This window comes from Sapajus apella, unplaced genomic scaffold, assembly GCF_009761245.1.
Source record: "Sapajus apella isolate SASKATOON/1434 unplaced genomic scaffold, GSC_monkey_1.0 scaffold20, whole genome shotgun sequence".
Classification (NCBI taxonomy): domain Eukaryota; kingdom Metazoa; phylum Chordata; class Mammalia; order Primates; family Cebidae; genus Sapajus; species Sapajus apella.
Window position 1 is genome coordinate 8,023,103 of NW_022436960.1, and position 18,593 is coordinate 8,041,695.

Genomic DNA, 18,593 nt, shown 5'->3' on the forward strand with positions numbered 1-18,593 from the left:
AAAATGAAAAAAAAAAAAAAAATAGTGCATTTTAGGCTGGGAGGGGTGGCTCACCCCTGCAGTCCCAGCACTTTAGCAGGTGGGCAGATTACCTGAGTTTAGGAGTTTGAGACCAGCCTGGGCAACATGGTAAAACCCTGTTTCTTCTTAAAAAAAGCAAAGAAAATGCAAAAAATTAGCCAGGCATGGTGATGGGAGTCTGTAATCCCAGCTACTCGGGAGGCTGAGCCACAAGAATCACTTGAACCCACAAGGTAGAGGCTGCAGTGAGCCTACTCACTGCACTCCAAGCATGGGTGAGAGCGAGACTCTGTCTCCAAAAAAGGGGGAACAAACAGTGCATTTTGGGTTCTAAAACTAAAATTGGGACGTGCTTCTTCATAATGAGAGGTGGTCATCAAGGATGAGTCCCAATGTGAGCTTGCCCCTGGAGATGCCATCTGGCCTGTAGCAGAGTTTATTTTCATGGTGTCCCTGAATATTTTTGTCTGATTTTTAAAATCTCTCCAGCCCTGAGAGTGGACACATTAGACCAGCCATGTGGTTGGTACGGCTGCTGGTGTGAAAGAGCCCCATTGCCCTTGGGAAGGCACCCCCCCCCCGCCAGCCTCTCCCATTCAGAGCCCCTGCCCTGATTAGCCACTCCGAGGGAGGGAGAGGCGGGAAGATGCGCCTACCTGTTCCCTTCTCTACGGCAGGGGCTGCAGGAAGAGGGGCTGGACCTAGGGGCACAGATGGAGGCTGCGAGGCCTCTCGTCCAGGAGAATCCCAACCACCAGCACAAAATGGACCAGCTCTCCTCCGACGTCCAGGCCCTGCAGAGGTCTCTGGAGGTAAGGGGCTGACAGAAGGGACTGTGGTTAGACAGAGAGCAGGCCCCTGTAATCCTCCATGCCTGGGGCATTTCTCCCCCTTTCCCGCCGTCATTCCTTCTAACCTCTCTTTTTTCTTTCTCCCTTTTTTCTTTCCTCCTCATTCACATAGCAGGTAATGAGTAAGCACCTCCTGTATGCCAGGCAGTGTTCTAGGTACACTCTAAGGATGGAGGTAGCAGAGCATGACAGCCCAGGCCCCTGCTCTCCTGGGAGTTATGCCCCAGTTGGGTAGATGGACAATTAATCAGAAAACAAACAAGTAAATGCACAATTACATATTGAGATTAGGGCCACGAGGCAAAGAAGAGAGCGGCTGCTGAGAACCTCAGGCACCCTGCAGCCTGCACCAGGCCTGGAGGGCACAGAGCTTCGTCAGCAGTGCCCTCTAGTGGCCACCTCGGCTCTTTCTAGGGCTAGCCCAGGATTGTATGGAGTCCTTCCAGCAGTGGGGGTGGAACTCCAAGCTCCTTCAAAACTGGCCTGAGGACAAATGGAAACGCAGACTCAGGCCCCACCGTGACACTGATTCAGATGGAGCCCTGGGTCTGCCTTTGTCACAAGCCCTGAGGAGTACAAAGCAGGGTCTCTGGCACTCACATCTCAAGAAAAGCCAGTGTGAGGCAGTGAGAGTTCCCCACCCTACCTGACTTTGCACGCCCTGTTTTCATACCTGATATTCCTAGCCTACTCTTTACACTCCTGGAATTCAGAGGGAGTATAAGTTACTGGCCCAGGAAATAGAAAAGAGAAGTAAAAGGAAAGTAATTATAATACAATATTGTCCTTCAGTATGTAAGTACTCCCAGATGGCCACACTCAAGACAGAGGAGCCGCTCAGCACGTGCCCTCCCTGTGTGACAGCCGCAAACGCCGTGTCAAGTGGCACAGCCATCAGGGCCTCTAGTGATGTGGTTTTCTGACATGTGAACAACGCTTGATAGAACTTTGATCAAACTCAACAGCAGTCTTCCATCCGCTTACACAAAGTGTGCAGCTCTAGAGAAGTCAGCATGCTGGTTAAGACTGCAAAAGCCTCTTTGTGTCTGTGTGTTGATTGGAGTGAGAGTCTGAGCTCAGGTCATGACAAACGGATTTCTTCCTGCTGTGGATATTAGGAGGACGTGAGAAAATCATGTGGGATGTGGGCCCGTTCTGCATTGGTGGACTGTCCGCCTAGGGTGGAATGCGAGCACCCATCCCTCTCACGCCACCTAGTTTCACCCCCACCACCTCTACTGAAGCAACAGAAAACTCTCCCCACCCGCTTCCAGGAAATGCGGCACCACCTGTGGAGACCCATTGGTCTAAGTGATGATCGATGTCTGGATGAATTCTTTTAATGACATTTAATAAACTAGCAGTTTGTAGTTTCAAGGTCAAAGCAGTAGAGAAATAGGAAACACTGTCCTCACTTCTCAGTAGCCCAGAGAAACTCACAGAAGCAGCAAAGCCAGCTCTAATACCTCCTCCAAATGATGGGCTAGGTTAATTGTTGTAAGAAGCAGCATTAACCGAGCTTCACTAGGTGTTGCGAAATGACATTCCAATTCTTACTGTTTATATTCTTCTTTAAAGAGAAATTGCCCTTTTATTATTTTGGTACTCAGTGCCTGTGAATCTCATATGTCCTTCTCCACAGCGAGGTATTCTCCGTGTCTCCCTGGGGGGCACGTTCCCATGTTGGAGGTCACAGCTCTATGCACTGGAAGCCATTGGAGGCATTTGGTCTAATGTTGGCACACAGGCACCGGGAGGGGACAGTGGCAGGGACAACCCAGAGAGGTGGAGTTTTAGATAACTTCTCAGGCCCTCATCGATGGCTCATTGAGGACAGATGCAGCAGGCTCTCCAGCCCCTGGTATGGGCCTGGTATCCAGGGTCTCAGCCAGTGTCTGTGGAATGAGAACGCAGGGCCTATAGTGGCCCTGCAGAGAGCCATGATGACCTAATCTGGGGAACACAGCTGGAATGGGCAAGGCAGGCCCTGTGGTCAGACTGGTTCGTGGCAGGCTATGGAAAGAAAGCTCCAAGGGCCTCAGGCTGGCTGGCCAGGGGCCTAGAGAATGGCTGCTTTTCTGGAGACGGTGTCCGCCTTCCCTGGAGACAGAGCTGAGCAATAGATTGGCCCAGGAAGCAGTACTCAGGGAGAGAAAAAAAAGAAAGACTGAACATGAACACCTGAATGTGCAGCTCGATGAGTTTTTAAAAAAATTAAATGCATCTGTGTCACCAGCACCCAGATAAAACACAGAATACTATCAGCCTCCCAGAACCCCTGTGCCCCTGCAGTCATCCCAGCTCACCATTCCTGACCCTCAAGGGCAGCTCTGACTTCAGGCTTGCCGCAACAGAGCTTGGGGTTGCCTGATGTTATCCTTCATTTAAATTGAACTGGACAGAATGTTTTCTTTTGTGCCTGGCCTTTAGCTCTCCACCTGATGGTTGTAAATTCATCTACTATGTTGCATGTGGATGTAGACTGTTGATTCCTGCCGCTGTAAAGCATTCCATTGTGTGAATATAACACCGGGTATTTATTCATCTACTCTCAGTGGGCACTTGGATAATTTCCAGCTTGGGGCTGTCACATGTGTGCCCTTGGGTGAGGATGTGTTCCCATTTCCAGGGCATACACCAGGAGTGGAATGGTGGGCCATCAGCTGCAGCCACGTTCCGTTTGGGTAGATTCTGACCCATGGTCTTCACAAGTGGTTGGGCCAATTTACACTTGGATCAGTGGTGGACAAGAGATCAATTTCCCACCCTCACCTAGACTTGGTCGTTTTCCTAAAAGCAAGACAGGCTTTAAACCGGAGTCAATCATCCCGGGGTCAATTCCTTATGCTGTGTGGAGGGAGGGGCCAGCCCGGCCTCTTGCGGTGCTACTTGGTGGGAAGCCCTGGGGTGCCTGGCAGGTGTAAGTCCGGCAGGGTGGAGGTGGTGCCGGAGGTCTCCCCCTCGGCCAACACTCAGGACGCCCTGGGCTCCCCGGGCTGTGCTGCAGGACCTTGTGGATGGGTGTCGGCAGAGCGTGCAGGAGCACTGCACCTTCAGCCACCAGCTGCTGGAGCTACGGCAGTGGATCGCTGTGACCATGCAAAAGCTGGAGGCACACCGAGGAGACGTGGGCCCGGGTACTGCCAAGTCCCAAGAGGCAGAGTTCGAGGTAAGGTGGTGGTTCCCTCCCCGACTTCCCAACGAAGCAGCCTTGATGGGCCAATGTACCCACACTCAGGAGCAGAAACCGCCCTCCACCTTCACTGTGCGTGTGTCTGTGTGTCCATGTGTCCTTCAGAGGCTGGCGGCAGAATTCCCTGAGAAGGAGGCCCAGCTGTCCCTGGTGGAAGCGCAGGGCTGGCTGGTGATGGAGAAGTCCTCTCCGGAGGGTGCTGGCGTGGTGCGGGCAGAGCTCGGGGAGCTGGCAGCGTCATGGCGGGCCTTGAGGCTGCTGGAAGAAAGTCTGTTGAGGTGAGAGTGCCTCCTGGGCTCTGAGCCTTGTCTGGGACACCGTCCTTTCCCACTCAGGGGCACTCAGGTGCTCATAGAGCAGAAGGCCAGGGCACTGCCCAGCGTGGAGCCAGAGGCCTTGGGCACCTTTACACTGTGGCCCAATTGGCTGTTCTAGCAGGAGCAGGAGGAGCCAGGAAATGTCCCCATCTTGGGAGTTAGCCTCCATCAACACTGGCTTGAGCCTCAGTTTCCCCATCTGCATCAATAAGCATACGCACCTTCATGACAGGTTACTGTGAGTTTAAAGTCAGAAACTGGATGTGAGCATGCCTCAGGAACATTCTGACAAACTTCAGTGGGAGGCTCTGACTTGTCAACCGTGGTTCCACAATTCCATTACTTTTCTCATGTCCTGGTGGGTCCCCACCACATCTCCGCATTGATTGGGCTGAGTTTGTCTTCTCAACTTCACCAGAAACTGGCATCTGCAGAGGATGGAAGTGGATTCGGGGAAGAAAATGGTTTTCACCAACAACATCCCGAAGTCAGGGTTTCTCATCAACCCCGTAAATCCGATTCCCAGGCGTCGTCGACAGGTGAGTCTGTCTAGCAGGCCTTTGGGGGAAGAGGCCAGGCCCCAGGTCAAGAGATGGGTAGGGGTCTCCAGCACAGGTCCCTGCCTGTCTGGGGCAACATGCTCAGCTCTGAGGACTTGGCTACATCCTGTTTCATTTGAGCCTGCCCCAGCTGTGGCCCAAAGAGCAATTGATCCTACTCCATGGAGGACCTCAGCGATCCCAGAATCTGCAAAGCCAGGCTGCCAGGGCAGGTCATGGGTGCCCTTTAGCCAGACAGATACTCACCTCTGTGAGCCATGAGCAGCAGCTCCTGCAGGGAAGGGAGTGTTAGCGCTGAACACTTCCTGCTGGCCCAGATCGGTCACTGAAACCACACAAGATGGGAATATTGTTGTGTCGTGTTTCATCCATCCCTCACTGCCTTTAAACAAACTTGAGCTTTGTTGAAAATAAAGTTATTCCTTGTTGTTCAAGTACATCATATTCTTCATTTTCCCATTCATTCTTTCATTCACTCATCTATTTGCTGAGTGCTACCGTATTCCAACGACTGTGCTCAGAGCTGTGAGTAACACTGCCGACCCTCAGAGAACTCGGACTCCAGTGCAGAGTTTTTCAGTGGGCACCCAGCCTTGTATTAAAATGCAGGTTCTGGGCTGGGTGCAGTGAGCTACACCTACAATCCCAGAACCTTGGAAGGCCCAGGCAGGAGAATTGCTTGAGGTCAGGAGTTTGAGACCAGTCTGGGCAACATAGCAAGACCCTATCTCTATAAAAAATTTTTTTAAATTAGTTGGACATAGTGGTGTGCACCTGTAGTGGTCCCAGCTACTCAGGGGCCTGAGGTGGAGGATCACTTGAGCCCAGGAGCTTGGGGGTGCAGGGAGCTGTGATCGTGGCACTGCACTCCAGCCTGGGTGACAAAACAAGACCCCATCTCAATCAATCAATCAATCAAAAATAAAATGCAGACTCTGAGTCAGTAGATCTGACTGGGGCCCACAGTTCGATTCTGCATTTCTAACAAGCTCTCGGGCTATGCCTGTGGTGCTGGACCCCGGAGATACTCACCTCTGTGGGGAGGAGAGCATCGGGGCTGAACACTTCCTGCCGGTCCCAGAGTGGAAACTAAAATCATAAGATAAGTGTATTTTTGTGCCATGATTGTATTTTAGAAAAAAAGAAAGAAAGGAAAAGAACTAACTACCTTGTCCCCCCTCCATGACTTCCCCTTACTGCGTTTACACAAACAGCTTTGTGGAAAAGCAAGGGAGTGGCATCCACGGGCAGTTAAATAAGGGTTTACAAAAAGGAGGCATACCTTGGCAGACAGGTCAGAGGCTACGGGAGCCTGCAGCAGGTCCCAGGTCCAGGGCAGGAAGATCTGAAATGTCAGCTGAATTTTCAAGGCTGAGTGGCAGTGAGGAGAGGAGGGAGGGAGGCGTGTTCCCAGCAGAGGAGACAGTGTGTGTGAAGAGCAGAGGCAGAAAGAGTGCCAGTTTGAGGGGCCGAGACATGTCTGCAGGCCCAGGCTCAGAGGACAGGGAAGGCAGCACTCGCAGTGGAACCAAGACTCCCAGGTCACAGCGGGGAGGGGTGAGGCACCAGCGGTATAAGCAAGAACTTAGCTGAATGGGCTTACGTCGCAGACAGATCGCTGTGGCTACGGAGCCCCGAGGGGGCAAGCACAGGGAAGGGTGACCACTTGTATAGCTATCCTGGAAAGGGACGGTGGTGGTTTCCATCACCTCTCAGGGCAACAGAGAGTAGATAATGAGGAATGTTCTTGGCCCCTAAATGTGGCCGTGTTGAGTAGAGATTCTTTGTTCATCTCCCAGGCCTCTCTTGTCACCTTTTAGGCATCTTGTCCCCATCCCTGCCCCTCTGCCTCAGGTGGGATTCCTAGGACACACAACCAGGGGCCTGCTTTACCTCTGACGCTTTGGCCGTGTGTGACCCTATAGGTAGATCTTCTCCAGGAAGAAGGGAGCCACGAAGATTTCTCCCAGCTCCTGAGGAACTTTGAGCAGTGGTTGCAGGTGGAAAATTTGAAGCTTGTTAGAATCATTGCAATGAGAACTTCTACAGCTGAAGACTTGAAGACCAGAGAATCAAAGCTTCAGGTCTGTTCCGCAGGAGAGGCCCCTCATCCATAGGGCTTGCACTCACAGATGCTTTGCCACCAGGGGGGTCTTCAGAAGAAGGAGCACACCCACAGTGTGTGAGCTATTCTCCTTTGTCTATAGATAACGGCTTTTATACTTTTTTGGTTCAAGGATTTTAGAACTTTTTCTGGCATTCATGCACATATTCAGCGTGCTTATGGATTTCCCTACTTGGAAAATACCACGACTCATCACTTGACTCCTCTGTCACTTAGCTATTGCTGTGTGACAAACCATACCAACAGTTTGTGGCTGAAAACAACCACCACTTATTTAACCCGTGGTTCACAAGCGTGGCAAGTTAGGCTGAACTCAGCCGGGCAGTGCTTCCAGTCTGTATGCTGTCAGTGGTCAGTCAGTCAGGTGTCTCTAATTCTGGGGGCTAGCAGGCTATTAGAGATGAGAATGCCGTGGACGACACATCTCTCACGCTCCTGTGACACAGCCTGGACTTCTCAGAGCAGAGTCAGGGCAGAAGACAGCAGTAGCAGCAGGCAAGGACTTTTGAGGTCAAGACTAGGAGCCAGCATAACGTTAATTGCCCTGCATTCTGTTTGCCAAAACCAGCCTAGATTCAAGGAAAGGAAAGAGAGACTCCAACCATTTGATGGAAGGCACTGCAAAGTCATGTTGCAGTGGGTGTGGATGTGACTGGGGGGTGGGAGATGAGGGAAGTCACAGCCATTTTTGCAAATGAACGACCACTTCTCTTCTGTCTTCTTCCCTCTCACATCTAATTGGTTGCCAAAACTCCTTGATTCCGCCTCCTAGACATTTTGTGTTTCTCCTCCCTTGCATTATTACTGTCTTAATTTAGGCACTTACCATTTTTGGCCCTGACTACGGCTGTAGCCTCCCAGCTGATCCTCCCTCCTTCCTGTTGGGTCCCCATCTAGGTCATGGCTCACTCTGCAGCCAGAATGAGAAATATGACCTTGTCCTCCCCCTAATGAAAACCTTTTACTATAGAGTTTAACCCCTGAGTTTATTACTCAAGGCCTTTCTCAGCCAGGCCCTAGCTCACCTCTGTTTCCCTATTTTTCTGCAATTATTTCCATATGTTTAGGTTTAAATTTATTTTTATTTATCTGGCTTGGGATTCATTTTAACTCCTGAATCTGATCTAGGATCTTTCTGAAAAACTCTTTAACATTATTTTTGTTTTTTTTTCCTCTTAATTCCCAAACTTGTTATTTGAATTTTTTTTTACTAACAATATTTCTTAAAATATTATCTCTGCCTTGTTCCCTTTCTCCTCTCCTACTGTGATCTCATTTAAACCTATGTTACTGCTTCTCACTGTGTGCTTTATGTCTCTTACCCTTATTTGTGTATTTTTCAACCTTTTGTTTCTTCATGTTGCATTCTGGATAGTTTTTCTGATCCATCTTCCAGTTTACTAATTTTCTCTTTAGCTGTGTTTCATCTTCTGTTACACATGTCTATTGAGTTCTTAACTTTTGTTGTTGTAGTTATCAGTTCTAGAACTTCTATTTGGTCCTTTTAGTAATTGACTATATCACTCTTCTTATCTTTATTTTTTTTCTTGTTTTATAATTCCTATCTTAACTGAAACTCTGTCATTTTTCATAGCTTCCAGAAGCTTGCTAAAATTTTTAAGCCCATCTTTTAATTCTTTGAACATAGTAAACATAGCTTTTTATAGATTGTGTCTGATAATTCCAAGATCTCAAGGCATTTTAGGAATGTTTCAGATGTATATTATTTCTGCCTGTTCTTATTCTTGGTTTCTTGTGTCTTTGTGTGGCTGTTCTGTGTGCTAGACATTGTGTCTGCCAAAATATGAATAAGAGTTATTTAAGATTTAGGATAATCTTTTCCTCCAGAGTCGATTTTGTTTTCTTCTGCAGGCAAGTAGGGGCCTTTCATTTTGGGGCCACTAAATCTGAGTTCAAGGCTTGAGTCTCCCTGGTCTACTAAGATGACTTTGAACTGGGCTGCAAGTCCACACAAGGTTCAGGTTTACTTCTGGTCCATTTTTGTAGGATGAAGGCATTAGGATCTTGGTGAAAGGGTGAATGAATCCTATCAGAATCTCCACCTCTGTAGGGCTAGACTTTGATCTTTGTCTCCCTGGCCCGGTGAGGCTGCCAAAAGCAAAGGTGTTTTACGGCTATTCCTTCCAAATTGGCAAATATTCTGTGGGCAAAAGCAGGTCTGAACACAGCACTGACTTCCCTGGGTTTTCATTCTTTCCCAAGTTGTGGCCTGGTGTGCCTCACACTCTTTTGTTAATCCTTTCATGCCTTTAAAATGCTTTAAATATTTTGTCCTCAGTGAGAGGTTTGGTCCCAATTATCTAGTTGGCCATTACCTGGAAGTCTTCCTTGCTTGCCTCTCCCGTCTCCTCTCATTCCTTCCACCCCCCCCCCCCCCCACTCCAGCATCTCAGAAATGACTTTCTGTTCCTCAAGTTAAACCCCCTTGCTTTTGTACAGCATACGTTCCAGCGGGCTCTGAGAAGCCAAGCAAGGTGTTCCATGGTACATGCTAGTAGGATGATGCAGGGCCAGGATCCAAAGCCAGGACTTAAACCTGGGCTCCTGGACTTCTAGCCCCGCCCCTACTGTCCCATCACACCACCTCTTAGGAGTCCCGAGAATAAAAGTTTCTGTCTCAAGGGAACACAGGACTTACATTTCGTGAGAAAATCTGCACATTCCAACACCACTCTGCCAGGCTCAAAATGCCACAGAAAGACATGTTCACAGTGACAGCTTTTAGGATGATGCTACCTCTAGTCAAGCCCTCTGGAGGACTTGGTCCTGGAATGTCAGAGCTGGAAGTAACCACTGGGGGTCTTCAGCCCAACCACCTGTTCCATGCAGGAGGCCAACCTGTAATATTCCCGAGAGCAAGTGCTGGGCCTTGGCTTGAAATGCACAGATGGGAGTCCCACTTTATGGATTCTGTCTGCCTCCTCCCTGCCCACCTGTCTGTCGAGTGAAATTTGATGGACCCATTCTTACCAGCCAGGTGGGGCTGTCTGGGCCATTTGGAAGCCGCACCATGATGCCGCTATTTCCCCCCAGGAGCTGGAGGCTCGGGTGCCAGAAGGTCAGCATCTCTTTGAGAACGTCCTTCGTCTCAGGCCAGCAAGGGGGGCCGCCGATGAGCTGGAAGATCTGCGCTACCAGTGGATGCTGTACAAGTCCAAGCTCAAGGACTCCAGCCACCTGCTGGTAGGTGCCAAGGATGTGCAGGTCCCGGGTTCTAGGGACAGGACTATAACTGGGCGTAGGTTCCCCTGGGGATACATGCTCAGCCTGCATTCACCCTGCCCTGTGCATTCACCCTGCACAGGGGACAGGAACACTCACGGGTCCTGGGAACTTGACTCACATGACGCTATTTGGCCATCCAACCACCTTGTGAGGCTGGAGTCCTAGTGAGGTAGTTAATATGTAAGGAGTGCTTCCTACCGCCCAAGCTGAGGGCTGTGCATGCACTCTCCCATTCAGGCTGTACGGCTCCCCACTGCTACAGTCATTGTATCTCCAGCCTCCAGAGGAGGAGCGGAGACTCCAAGCAGCGAAAAAACTTGCCCAAGGCCACATGGGTGGTCAGTGGCAGAGCGAGCCTGCAAACACACCCTTGTGTTGTAGGCGTGACCTGGGGAAGCACTGGTGTGGCATCAGGAGCCCTGGGGTCCAACCCTGTGTCTCTAACTTGCCCTGTTTCTCCATTGAACAAGCACCTCCTTTTGGGGGGACCCTGTGTCTCCTCACACAAAATAATAATAGCAAAACTAGTAATGATCATAACCTTTGCTCAATACCATGTCCTCATAACAGGCCTTTAGATAAGGAGGTGCTGTTATATGCTCTGTGAACCAACGAGGAAACTGAGGCACAGAGATTACATTTTCCTAAATCTGAGGAAGGTGGTAAGATGGCCCCTAAGGGTCCTTTCGGCCTCAGACCCCAGCCCCAAGCTGGGCGCCCCAGGCTTTCCTGGCCCCGGAGCAGCCAGGATGGCCACTAGGTGTCAGCCTAGCCCAAGCCGGGCCGACCATGGCCCCAGCCCGCCTTGGCCGAGGCCTTCCCAGACAGAATCCCAGCTGGGCCTGAAGTGTGTTAAAAAGCTCATTAAATCGAATCACCTGCTGGCTCAGGCTGTCCAGATGACCAGAAGTTTTAAAGAAACACTCCCCTGACAAAATGAATATTCCATTACAGGCTCTGTTGGGATTTAAGTTTCACTCACTTAACTATTTTTTTTCCCCCCTTTTCCTCTCCTTCCTTGAAATAACAGACACAAAGTTCTCCAGGGGAGCCAACTGGATTCCAAAAGGTACAGTGTCTGCCATCTGCTCCACACGGCTAGCGGGCAGGGTGCCTGGAGGGTTGGTGGGCCTGTGACACTGGGACAGGACGCGTGGGCTTTCTGGAAGGTTCCAAGAAGACCAAGGAACATTTATGGGGGATCAGCTCTGGGCTGTACTGTGCTGGGCCCCAGGATTCTTGCTTTCAAGAAACCCCAGGGTCGGGGGTAAGCTGACAGGGTGTGACAAGCACATAGCAGAGGGGGGGTCTTGCAGATCACCTCCCAAATCAGGACACACTGGGGAGTGGGCAAAGATGCTACCGATGATTACTCTGTGACAACAGGTGTGAACCAGGACTGTCCCAGGAAACCTGGGTTGTTGCGGGCAAGCCGGACGATGTGGCCACCCTGGCGATGGAGGGTATACGGGGCGCAGTAGGGACAGGAGAGGGAGGCGTTGTGCCTTTGAGTTCTCCCAGGCAGGAGTTCCCACTTACCCCACGGAGCCATGCTCAGAGCCACCCCCAGGTCTTTGCAGGCTGAAGCAATAATAAGAGCAGTCATCATGACAACAGTGAGTAACTGATCGTCACTCGAGATGCTGTGTATTGGCCACCCACAGGGTGTGGCAGGGACTGTGCGGACGGTTGTCATTAAAGCCTCCTGTAAGTCTCCCAGTGACACCCAGGAGGCGGCATAATCTCAACTTTCAGCACGAGGAAACAGAAGGGGCAAGCCTGAAGTGATTTGTTCAAGGGAGGCATCAGCCCCTCAGTGGTCTCTGGCCTCTGACTCCAAAACTCATGTTGTTAACCTGCGTTGTGACTTGGGGAAGACTCCCCTGGGGCCCGGAGTGTCTCCCCATTTCTGGAAAAGCCAAGTGTATATCGGTGTACCCTCGTGCCGCTGTTTCCAAGAGAACGCATGCTCTGTTCTCCCGCTAGGCGTTGGCCCATAATGACACGGGCCTCCGGCATGCTCTGGTCCAAGGAGCTCCGATGTCCTCGAGATCTCTCATTCTTTGGAATCTGCATTTCCCAGAAATCTGTGATTTCTTCTTGGCCTCCAGCTGGTGGCATAAGTAACATCTATAGGAGAGTGGGTGACCCGTGGACTGGGCAGGGCAGTCACAAGACCAAGGCCCGGCTCTGGGCCTAACACCAACTGGTTTGTGGCCTTGAGGGAGTTGTTTGGCCTCTTGGGGCTCACTTTCCCCATCTATAAAACGGAACTTGATTTTTTGTTTGTTTCTTTTTTTTTTTTTTTTAATGAATGAGATTCTTATGTTGCCCTGGTTGACCTTGAACGCATAGCCTCGCCTCCTCAAGCACTAGGACAACTGGCCCGAGCCACCGTGGCTCCTTGTTTTTTTCTTTTTTGAGATGGAGACTTGCTCTGTTGCTAGGCTGGAGTGCAGTGGCGCAATCTCAGCTCACTGCAGCCTCCACCTCCCTGGCTCAAGCAATTCTCCTGTCTCAGCCTCCCAAGTAGCTGCAATTACAGGCATATGCCACAACACCCAGCTAACTTTTTTGCATTTTTAGTAGAGACAGGGTTTGCCATCTTGGCCAGACTGGTCTTGAACTCCTGACCTCAGGTGATCCACCCTCCTCGGCCTCCCAAAGTGCTGGGATTACAAGCATGAGCCACTGTACCTGGCCTAAAATGGAACTATTAATGGCAACCTTACTTACTTCATGAACTTATTTTGAAGTTGGTGTGAACTGTTGGATATGAAAGTAGAAATGCTTTTGATCACTTAAGCCCTGCACACAACCTCCAGTTTAGAACAACAAATGGACTTCTCTTGAAACAGGGAAAATCATCAGGAAAGGACAGGTGGTCCACACAGGCCGGCCTGGTGGGTTCTGGTGGGAGATGCGGAATGCAGGACCTGGTGTCCAGACCACCTCTAACTCCTGCACTTCAAACCTCTCTCTAGTTGGACGCCGCCACCTTCGCAGCCCCCAGGCCAAGATCCATGTGAGCGTCAAGTTTGGGTCCACTAGTGTCTAGCCATGGTACCTAGCACATAGTAAATGCTCACTAAATGTTTTTGAGGCTCTGTTTTAGGCACTGAGATATGTCAGTGAACAGAAGAGCAGCCACCTGCCCTGTAGACTGTCCATCCTGCTTGGGTGGAGAGTGGCATGGGGCCAGAGCACACATGTCCAGTTGATGTTGCTTAGTAATCACCGTAGAACTCTCTGGGTCAGAGAGCTCTGACGGTCAGACCACTTGGGACCCATGTAGCCCTGAGGTGTATCTTGTCTATGGCCAGAAGATGTTGGGTGCAGCTTGGTGGGGTATGTAAAGCAGGAAAGCCCTAAATGACTAAAGAATCTGCTTACTTGGGCTATGTTTAAAACAACTCAGTGTGTAAAAATCTGACTTTGGTGCTTGCTGGCTTTTGAGCTAACAGATCTCCTTCCATGTGAAGAAGTAAACAACGTGGGGGCCAACACACGGAGACCACTGGTGGCTCCTTTATAGGACAGCTTGTTAAAACATAGATTGCCGGGCCCCGTCTCTGGAGTTTCCAATTCATTAGGTTTAGAGTAGCCCATGAACCTGCATTTCCAACAAGATCCCAGGTGATGCTGCTGCTGCTGCTGACCTGGGGGCCACCCTTTGAGAACCACCACTTTTCACTCCGGGTTCAAACGCAGGCTCCACCATTCGTGTGTGTGACCTAAGGGTCATTTAGCCACAGTCTGCCAAACTCAACTGAGGGTCCACTGAGCTCCTGGTAGCAAAGTTCCTGTTGTAACAATGGCCCGTAGTAGGTTCTCAAGTGCTGTGTGAATGAGGACCTGGTAGACTTCTGCAGACACCATCCTGCTTTTCTTTCTGAGAGCTAATGAAGCAACGACACCTCCGAGGGGCAAATCCTCCCGTTGCTTTGGTGTGTGCGTGGTTTGTCGCGGGTGGGTCTGCGGTGTGTGCCTCTGTGGTTATGCGCACACATGCACGTATGCACGTCCCCGGGCCTGGCGGGTAGAAAGTAGCTGCTGTCTTCAGAGGTTGTCATCTTGCCAACTTAGAAATATTCCACATACTATTTTTGGTCCAAAAGGAAGGGGGGAAAAAACCCTACCCCAAAGCTAATTATTTATGAGCCGTTGGTTGTCCACACTTTTTCCCTCCCTCCGAGTCATTGAAAGCCCCAGCTACGTCAGTGGCTTCAGGCTGCTTGTTTGTATAAACAGAATAATTAAGATTTATTAAATTTGCAGCTGCCTACGCACTTGCCAACTCACTGCCACGGGAATGTTTGCCTGCAGCATTTAGACACGTGAAATGTAATTGCTTTTTGAGTTGTAGTTGGGCTGTGAGTCTAAACTGCATTCCTTGCATCGGCCCAGGGAAGCGGTATAGCCCTACCTGAGACAAACTTTTAGTTGGGGATGGATTGGCCAAAGGTTCTATGAAACTGGATGAAATAGGGCAGTGCTAGTCTGCAGGAGCAGAGAGCAGCCATCTCCCATCCATTTCATATGTGGGCTCTTGGAATATAGACCCAGGTGTCGTGTGACCTGAGGTAGCATTGTATTTATTTGACTATGGTTCATAGGTTTTAAGACTCCTAATTTTGTGAGTTTTCACATCTCTGGAATTCGGGTGTCTTATTACAATGTAGTTCTTCTAGTGAAGATTTGGGTTTACTGCCCATCACTTCTGACCTGAGATTCTTTTAAATGAAAATGTCTGCTTGCGGGCTGTGTTCTGTTTGGTTTTCCTTTGGACCACACTGATTGTGTAAGCTGAGACCGCCAATCTTGGGGAGCTCCAGCATGTGGTTCAGACTCCTGGGGTAGAGTTTTGGTTTCTCACCCTTCCCGCAGCGCCGAGAGGACCTGGAGTTTCCTGGCCTCCTCTTTCTGTGAGCTGGGTTTATTCCTCATTTCTCTGTACGTTGAAGGCAGAGCTCCCCCAGTGCCCCACATTGATACGGGCCTTCCAATCAGATGTGCCACCTTGGTTGCTGTTCTTTTCTCTCTTAGCCATTTGTAAAATAATGGTGCACTTTATAATCAGCGTCTTAGATTGGATGAGTTGCTATAATACCAAATCTCCGTGAGTATTCCATGTTAGATCATAACTTTCTCTCAAAATTAGGATTTTGTTGTTGTTGAAAAAATCCCTCTTGTGTGCCAGGCACTGTGCTGGGCACTTGTGTGCTTGGGTCTTTAACACTCACAACTGCCTTCTCCTTTTTCAGTGGGAGGACATGATTTCTGGGTCCCTTGGCTCCTCTTTCACACATGCTATGGGGCCAGATGGGAGTCAGGAGAGGCAACATAGCTTGACTTGTTACCCTGTGACTTAGTGTGGAACTCTGGGGGCAGGTCAGATCTGCTTCTTCCCTGGTCACAACCAAAGGCCTCGGCTTTGGTAGGGCCATGCAGTCTCTGACCTCTAAAACGGGGAGCCAGGGACAGGTTCAAACCATGCTGTGTCATCCCGGGTCCTTGCCATTCCATCCGTCTACAGAGCCCAGAAGCAGCCAGTCTTTGATGATTTGTGAACAAGCTGGTGCTAAAACTTTGGTCATGAAGTATCTGAAACTAGTCTTTGACTACTGAGATCCAGAAAAGCATTCTCTACACCTGTCCCTCACCTTCCACACGCAACTCCTCTGAAATTGACCCCAGTGAGGTACCCAGCAGCCTCTGCTTCACTAAGACCAGTGAACTGCTGTCCTCATCACACTTGGTCCTGGGGCCCTGGGGCTGATGGCCACGGCCTCCTCTTCAGCTGCCGCCATCCTGATACCTCTCTTTGTTTTATTGTTTGCCAATTATCTAAATCAGTGTTGATAACACTCAGTGTTGATGAAATATTATTATTTAATCCACAGTTCATATTTTAAACTTTTAAGCTGGCTCAGTGGTCTCTTTTGAATTTATAGACTTTCTTTTTTGAGCAGCTTTAGATTTATAGAAAAATGGAGCAGAATGTACAAAGTATTCCCATAGACCTCCTCTCATCCCATCCCCCTCCATCTTCCCCATTAATTAACATCTTGCATTAGTGCGGTCCTTTTGCTAAGGTTGATGAACCAGTATCGATACATCGTTATTAACTCAGTCACAGCCTGCCTTGGCGCTCACTCTTGGTGTTATACAATCTGTGGGTGTGGACAAATGTCTAATGATCAGTATCCACCACTAAAGTACCATGCAGAAGAGTTTCACTGCCCTGAAAATCCTGTGCTCCACCTGTTCATCCCTCCCCACCTCTCCCCAGGCGCTGCCAACCACACACCTTTCTGCTGATCTCCATGGTTTGCCTTTTCTAGGAGGTCCTATGGCTGGACTCATGCACCATGCAGCCTTTCAAGCTGACATATTTCACCTGTCAACGTGCATTTAAGGTTCCTCAGTGTCTTTGTGGCTTGTGGCCTGATTTCTCTTTTTTTTTTTTTTTTTTTTTTGGGACGGAGTTTCGCTCTTGTTACCCAGGCTGGAGTGCAATGGCGCGATCTCGGCTCACCGCAACCTCCGCCTCCTCGGTTCAGGCAATTCTCCTGCCTCAGCCTCCTGAGTAGCTGGGATTACAGGCACGCGCCACCATGCCCAGCTAATTTTTTGTATTTTTAGTAGAGACGGGGTTTCACCATGCTGACCAGGATGGTCTCGATCTCCTGACCTCAAGCAATCACCCGCCTCGGCCTCCCAAAGTGTTGGGATTACAGGCATGAGCTACCATGCCCGGCCTCTTATTTTATTTATTTATTTTTTTTTGAGACATAGTCTCACTGTGTCACCCAAGATGGAGTGTAGTGGTGCAATCTCTGCTCACTGCAACCTCCACCTCCTGGGTTCAAGTGATTCCCCTGCCTCAGCCTCACGAGTAGCTGGGATTACAGGTGCCTGCCACCACACCAGGCTAATATTTTTTGTATTTTTAGAACATGGGGTTTCGCCATGTTGGCCAGACTGGTCTCAAACTCCTGACCTCAAGCAACCCACCTGCCTCGGCCTCCCGAAGTGCTGGGATTACAGACGTGAGCCCCTGCACCCGGCCAATAACTCATTTCTTTTGCCCACTGAATTATTTCACATTGTCTGGACATACCACTTACAGTCTTTCTGGTAGATTTTTTCCCCAGTCTGGGATCCAATCCAAGATCACACATTGCATCCCTTGTCACAGCTTTGTTTTCTGGGCCTCCATTTTTCTCAATTCTTCTTGACCTTGACATTTTTGAATACACGTCAGTTTGTGGAATATCCCTCTGTTTGGGTTTCCCTGCTGTCTCCTTGTGATTGGATTTGTGGCGGGTTCCTGGCAGGAATGTCACAGAGTGGTGCTGTGGTTTACTTGTGCCTCCTATCAGGAGACACATGGCGTCGGCATGTCGCATGTGGGCTCTGCTCGCTCTGGTCATCAGTTGAGAGTAGCCGCCCTTAGGGAGGCTTCTCCCCGTGAAGTTGCTACCATTTATTTCATCATGGATAAGTGACCTGGAGGCGCTGGGTAGAGGCACTGGAAATACAACGCCTCTTTCTTCATGGTGGCATCCTCATCCCATTTCACCAATAGTAGAAGATGAGGTCTCATGGACTGTGATGAACTCTGGGCTGCAATCCTCAGAAATCTGGAGTCTCAGATTCATCCTGTAAGACTTGGAGGACTCTTGGTCAGAGCCTCTGTTGAGTATTTAACTCCTCTACACAACATCTGCTCCCTCCCCCACCCCATGGACTCATTGACTCCTGTTTCTGTACCCTCAGGGATGGCGTATTAGTCCGTTTTCATGCTGCTGATAAAGACATTCCTGAGACTGGATGATTTATAAAGAAAAAGAGGTTTAAGGAACTCACAGTTCCACGTGCCTGGGGAGGCCTCACAATTATGTCAGAAGAAGAAAGGCACATCTTACATGGCAGCAGACAAGAGAGAATGGGAGCCAAGGGAAAGGGAAAACCCCTTATAAAATCAGTGCTTGTGAGACATATTCACTACCACGAGAACAGTATGGGGGAAACCGCCCCCATGATTCAATCATCTCCCACTGGGTCCCTCCCACAACACATGGGGTTTATGGGAACCATAATTCAAGATGAGATTTGGGTGGGGACAGAGCCAAACCATATCAGATGGGGAGCTTATAACTTCCTGAGGAAGCCCCTTCTCTCTTTGGAATAGCTGAGATTGTCAGTTTTCTTGTTGGCTTCTTAGAAGGAAGGGTGTGTGTGTGTGTGTGTGTGTGTGTGTGTGTGTGTGTGTGT

The 18,593-nt window shown here is 49.8% G+C and overlaps 1 protein-coding gene and 1 long non-coding RNA gene across 4 annotated transcripts in view; one reads left to right on the forward strand and one right to left on the reverse strand.

The window, feature by feature from the left end:
- The window catches only part of SYNE3 (spectrin repeat containing nuclear envelope family member 3), a 92,670-nt gene that overhangs the window by 71,817 nt on the left and 2,260 nt on the right, over positions 1-18,593 (forward strand). For all 3 annotated transcript variants that reach the window (XM_032287501.1, XM_032287500.1, XM_032287502.1), the window contains exons 11-17: positions 699-833; positions 3,880-4,041; positions 4,171-4,343; positions 4,801-4,921; positions 6,868-7,026; positions 10,122-10,271; positions 11,344-11,382. In XM_032287501.1, coding sequence (XP_032143392.1) covers positions 699-833; positions 3,880-4,041; positions 4,171-4,343; positions 4,801-4,921; positions 6,868-7,026; positions 10,122-10,271; positions 11,344-11,382 — 939 coding nt within the window. The remainder of the gene's footprint in view (positions 1-698; positions 834-3,879; positions 4,042-4,170; positions 4,344-4,800; positions 4,922-6,867; positions 7,027-10,121; positions 10,272-11,343; positions 11,383-18,593) is intronic.
- Positions 12,563-18,593, reverse strand: part of LOC116557808 — a 13,279-nt gene continuing 7,248 nt past the window's right edge. The window contains exon 3 of the long non-coding RNA XR_004271708.1: positions 12,563-12,573. This is a non-coding gene — a long non-coding RNA (uncharacterized LOC116557808). The remainder of the gene's footprint in view (positions 12,574-18,593) is intronic.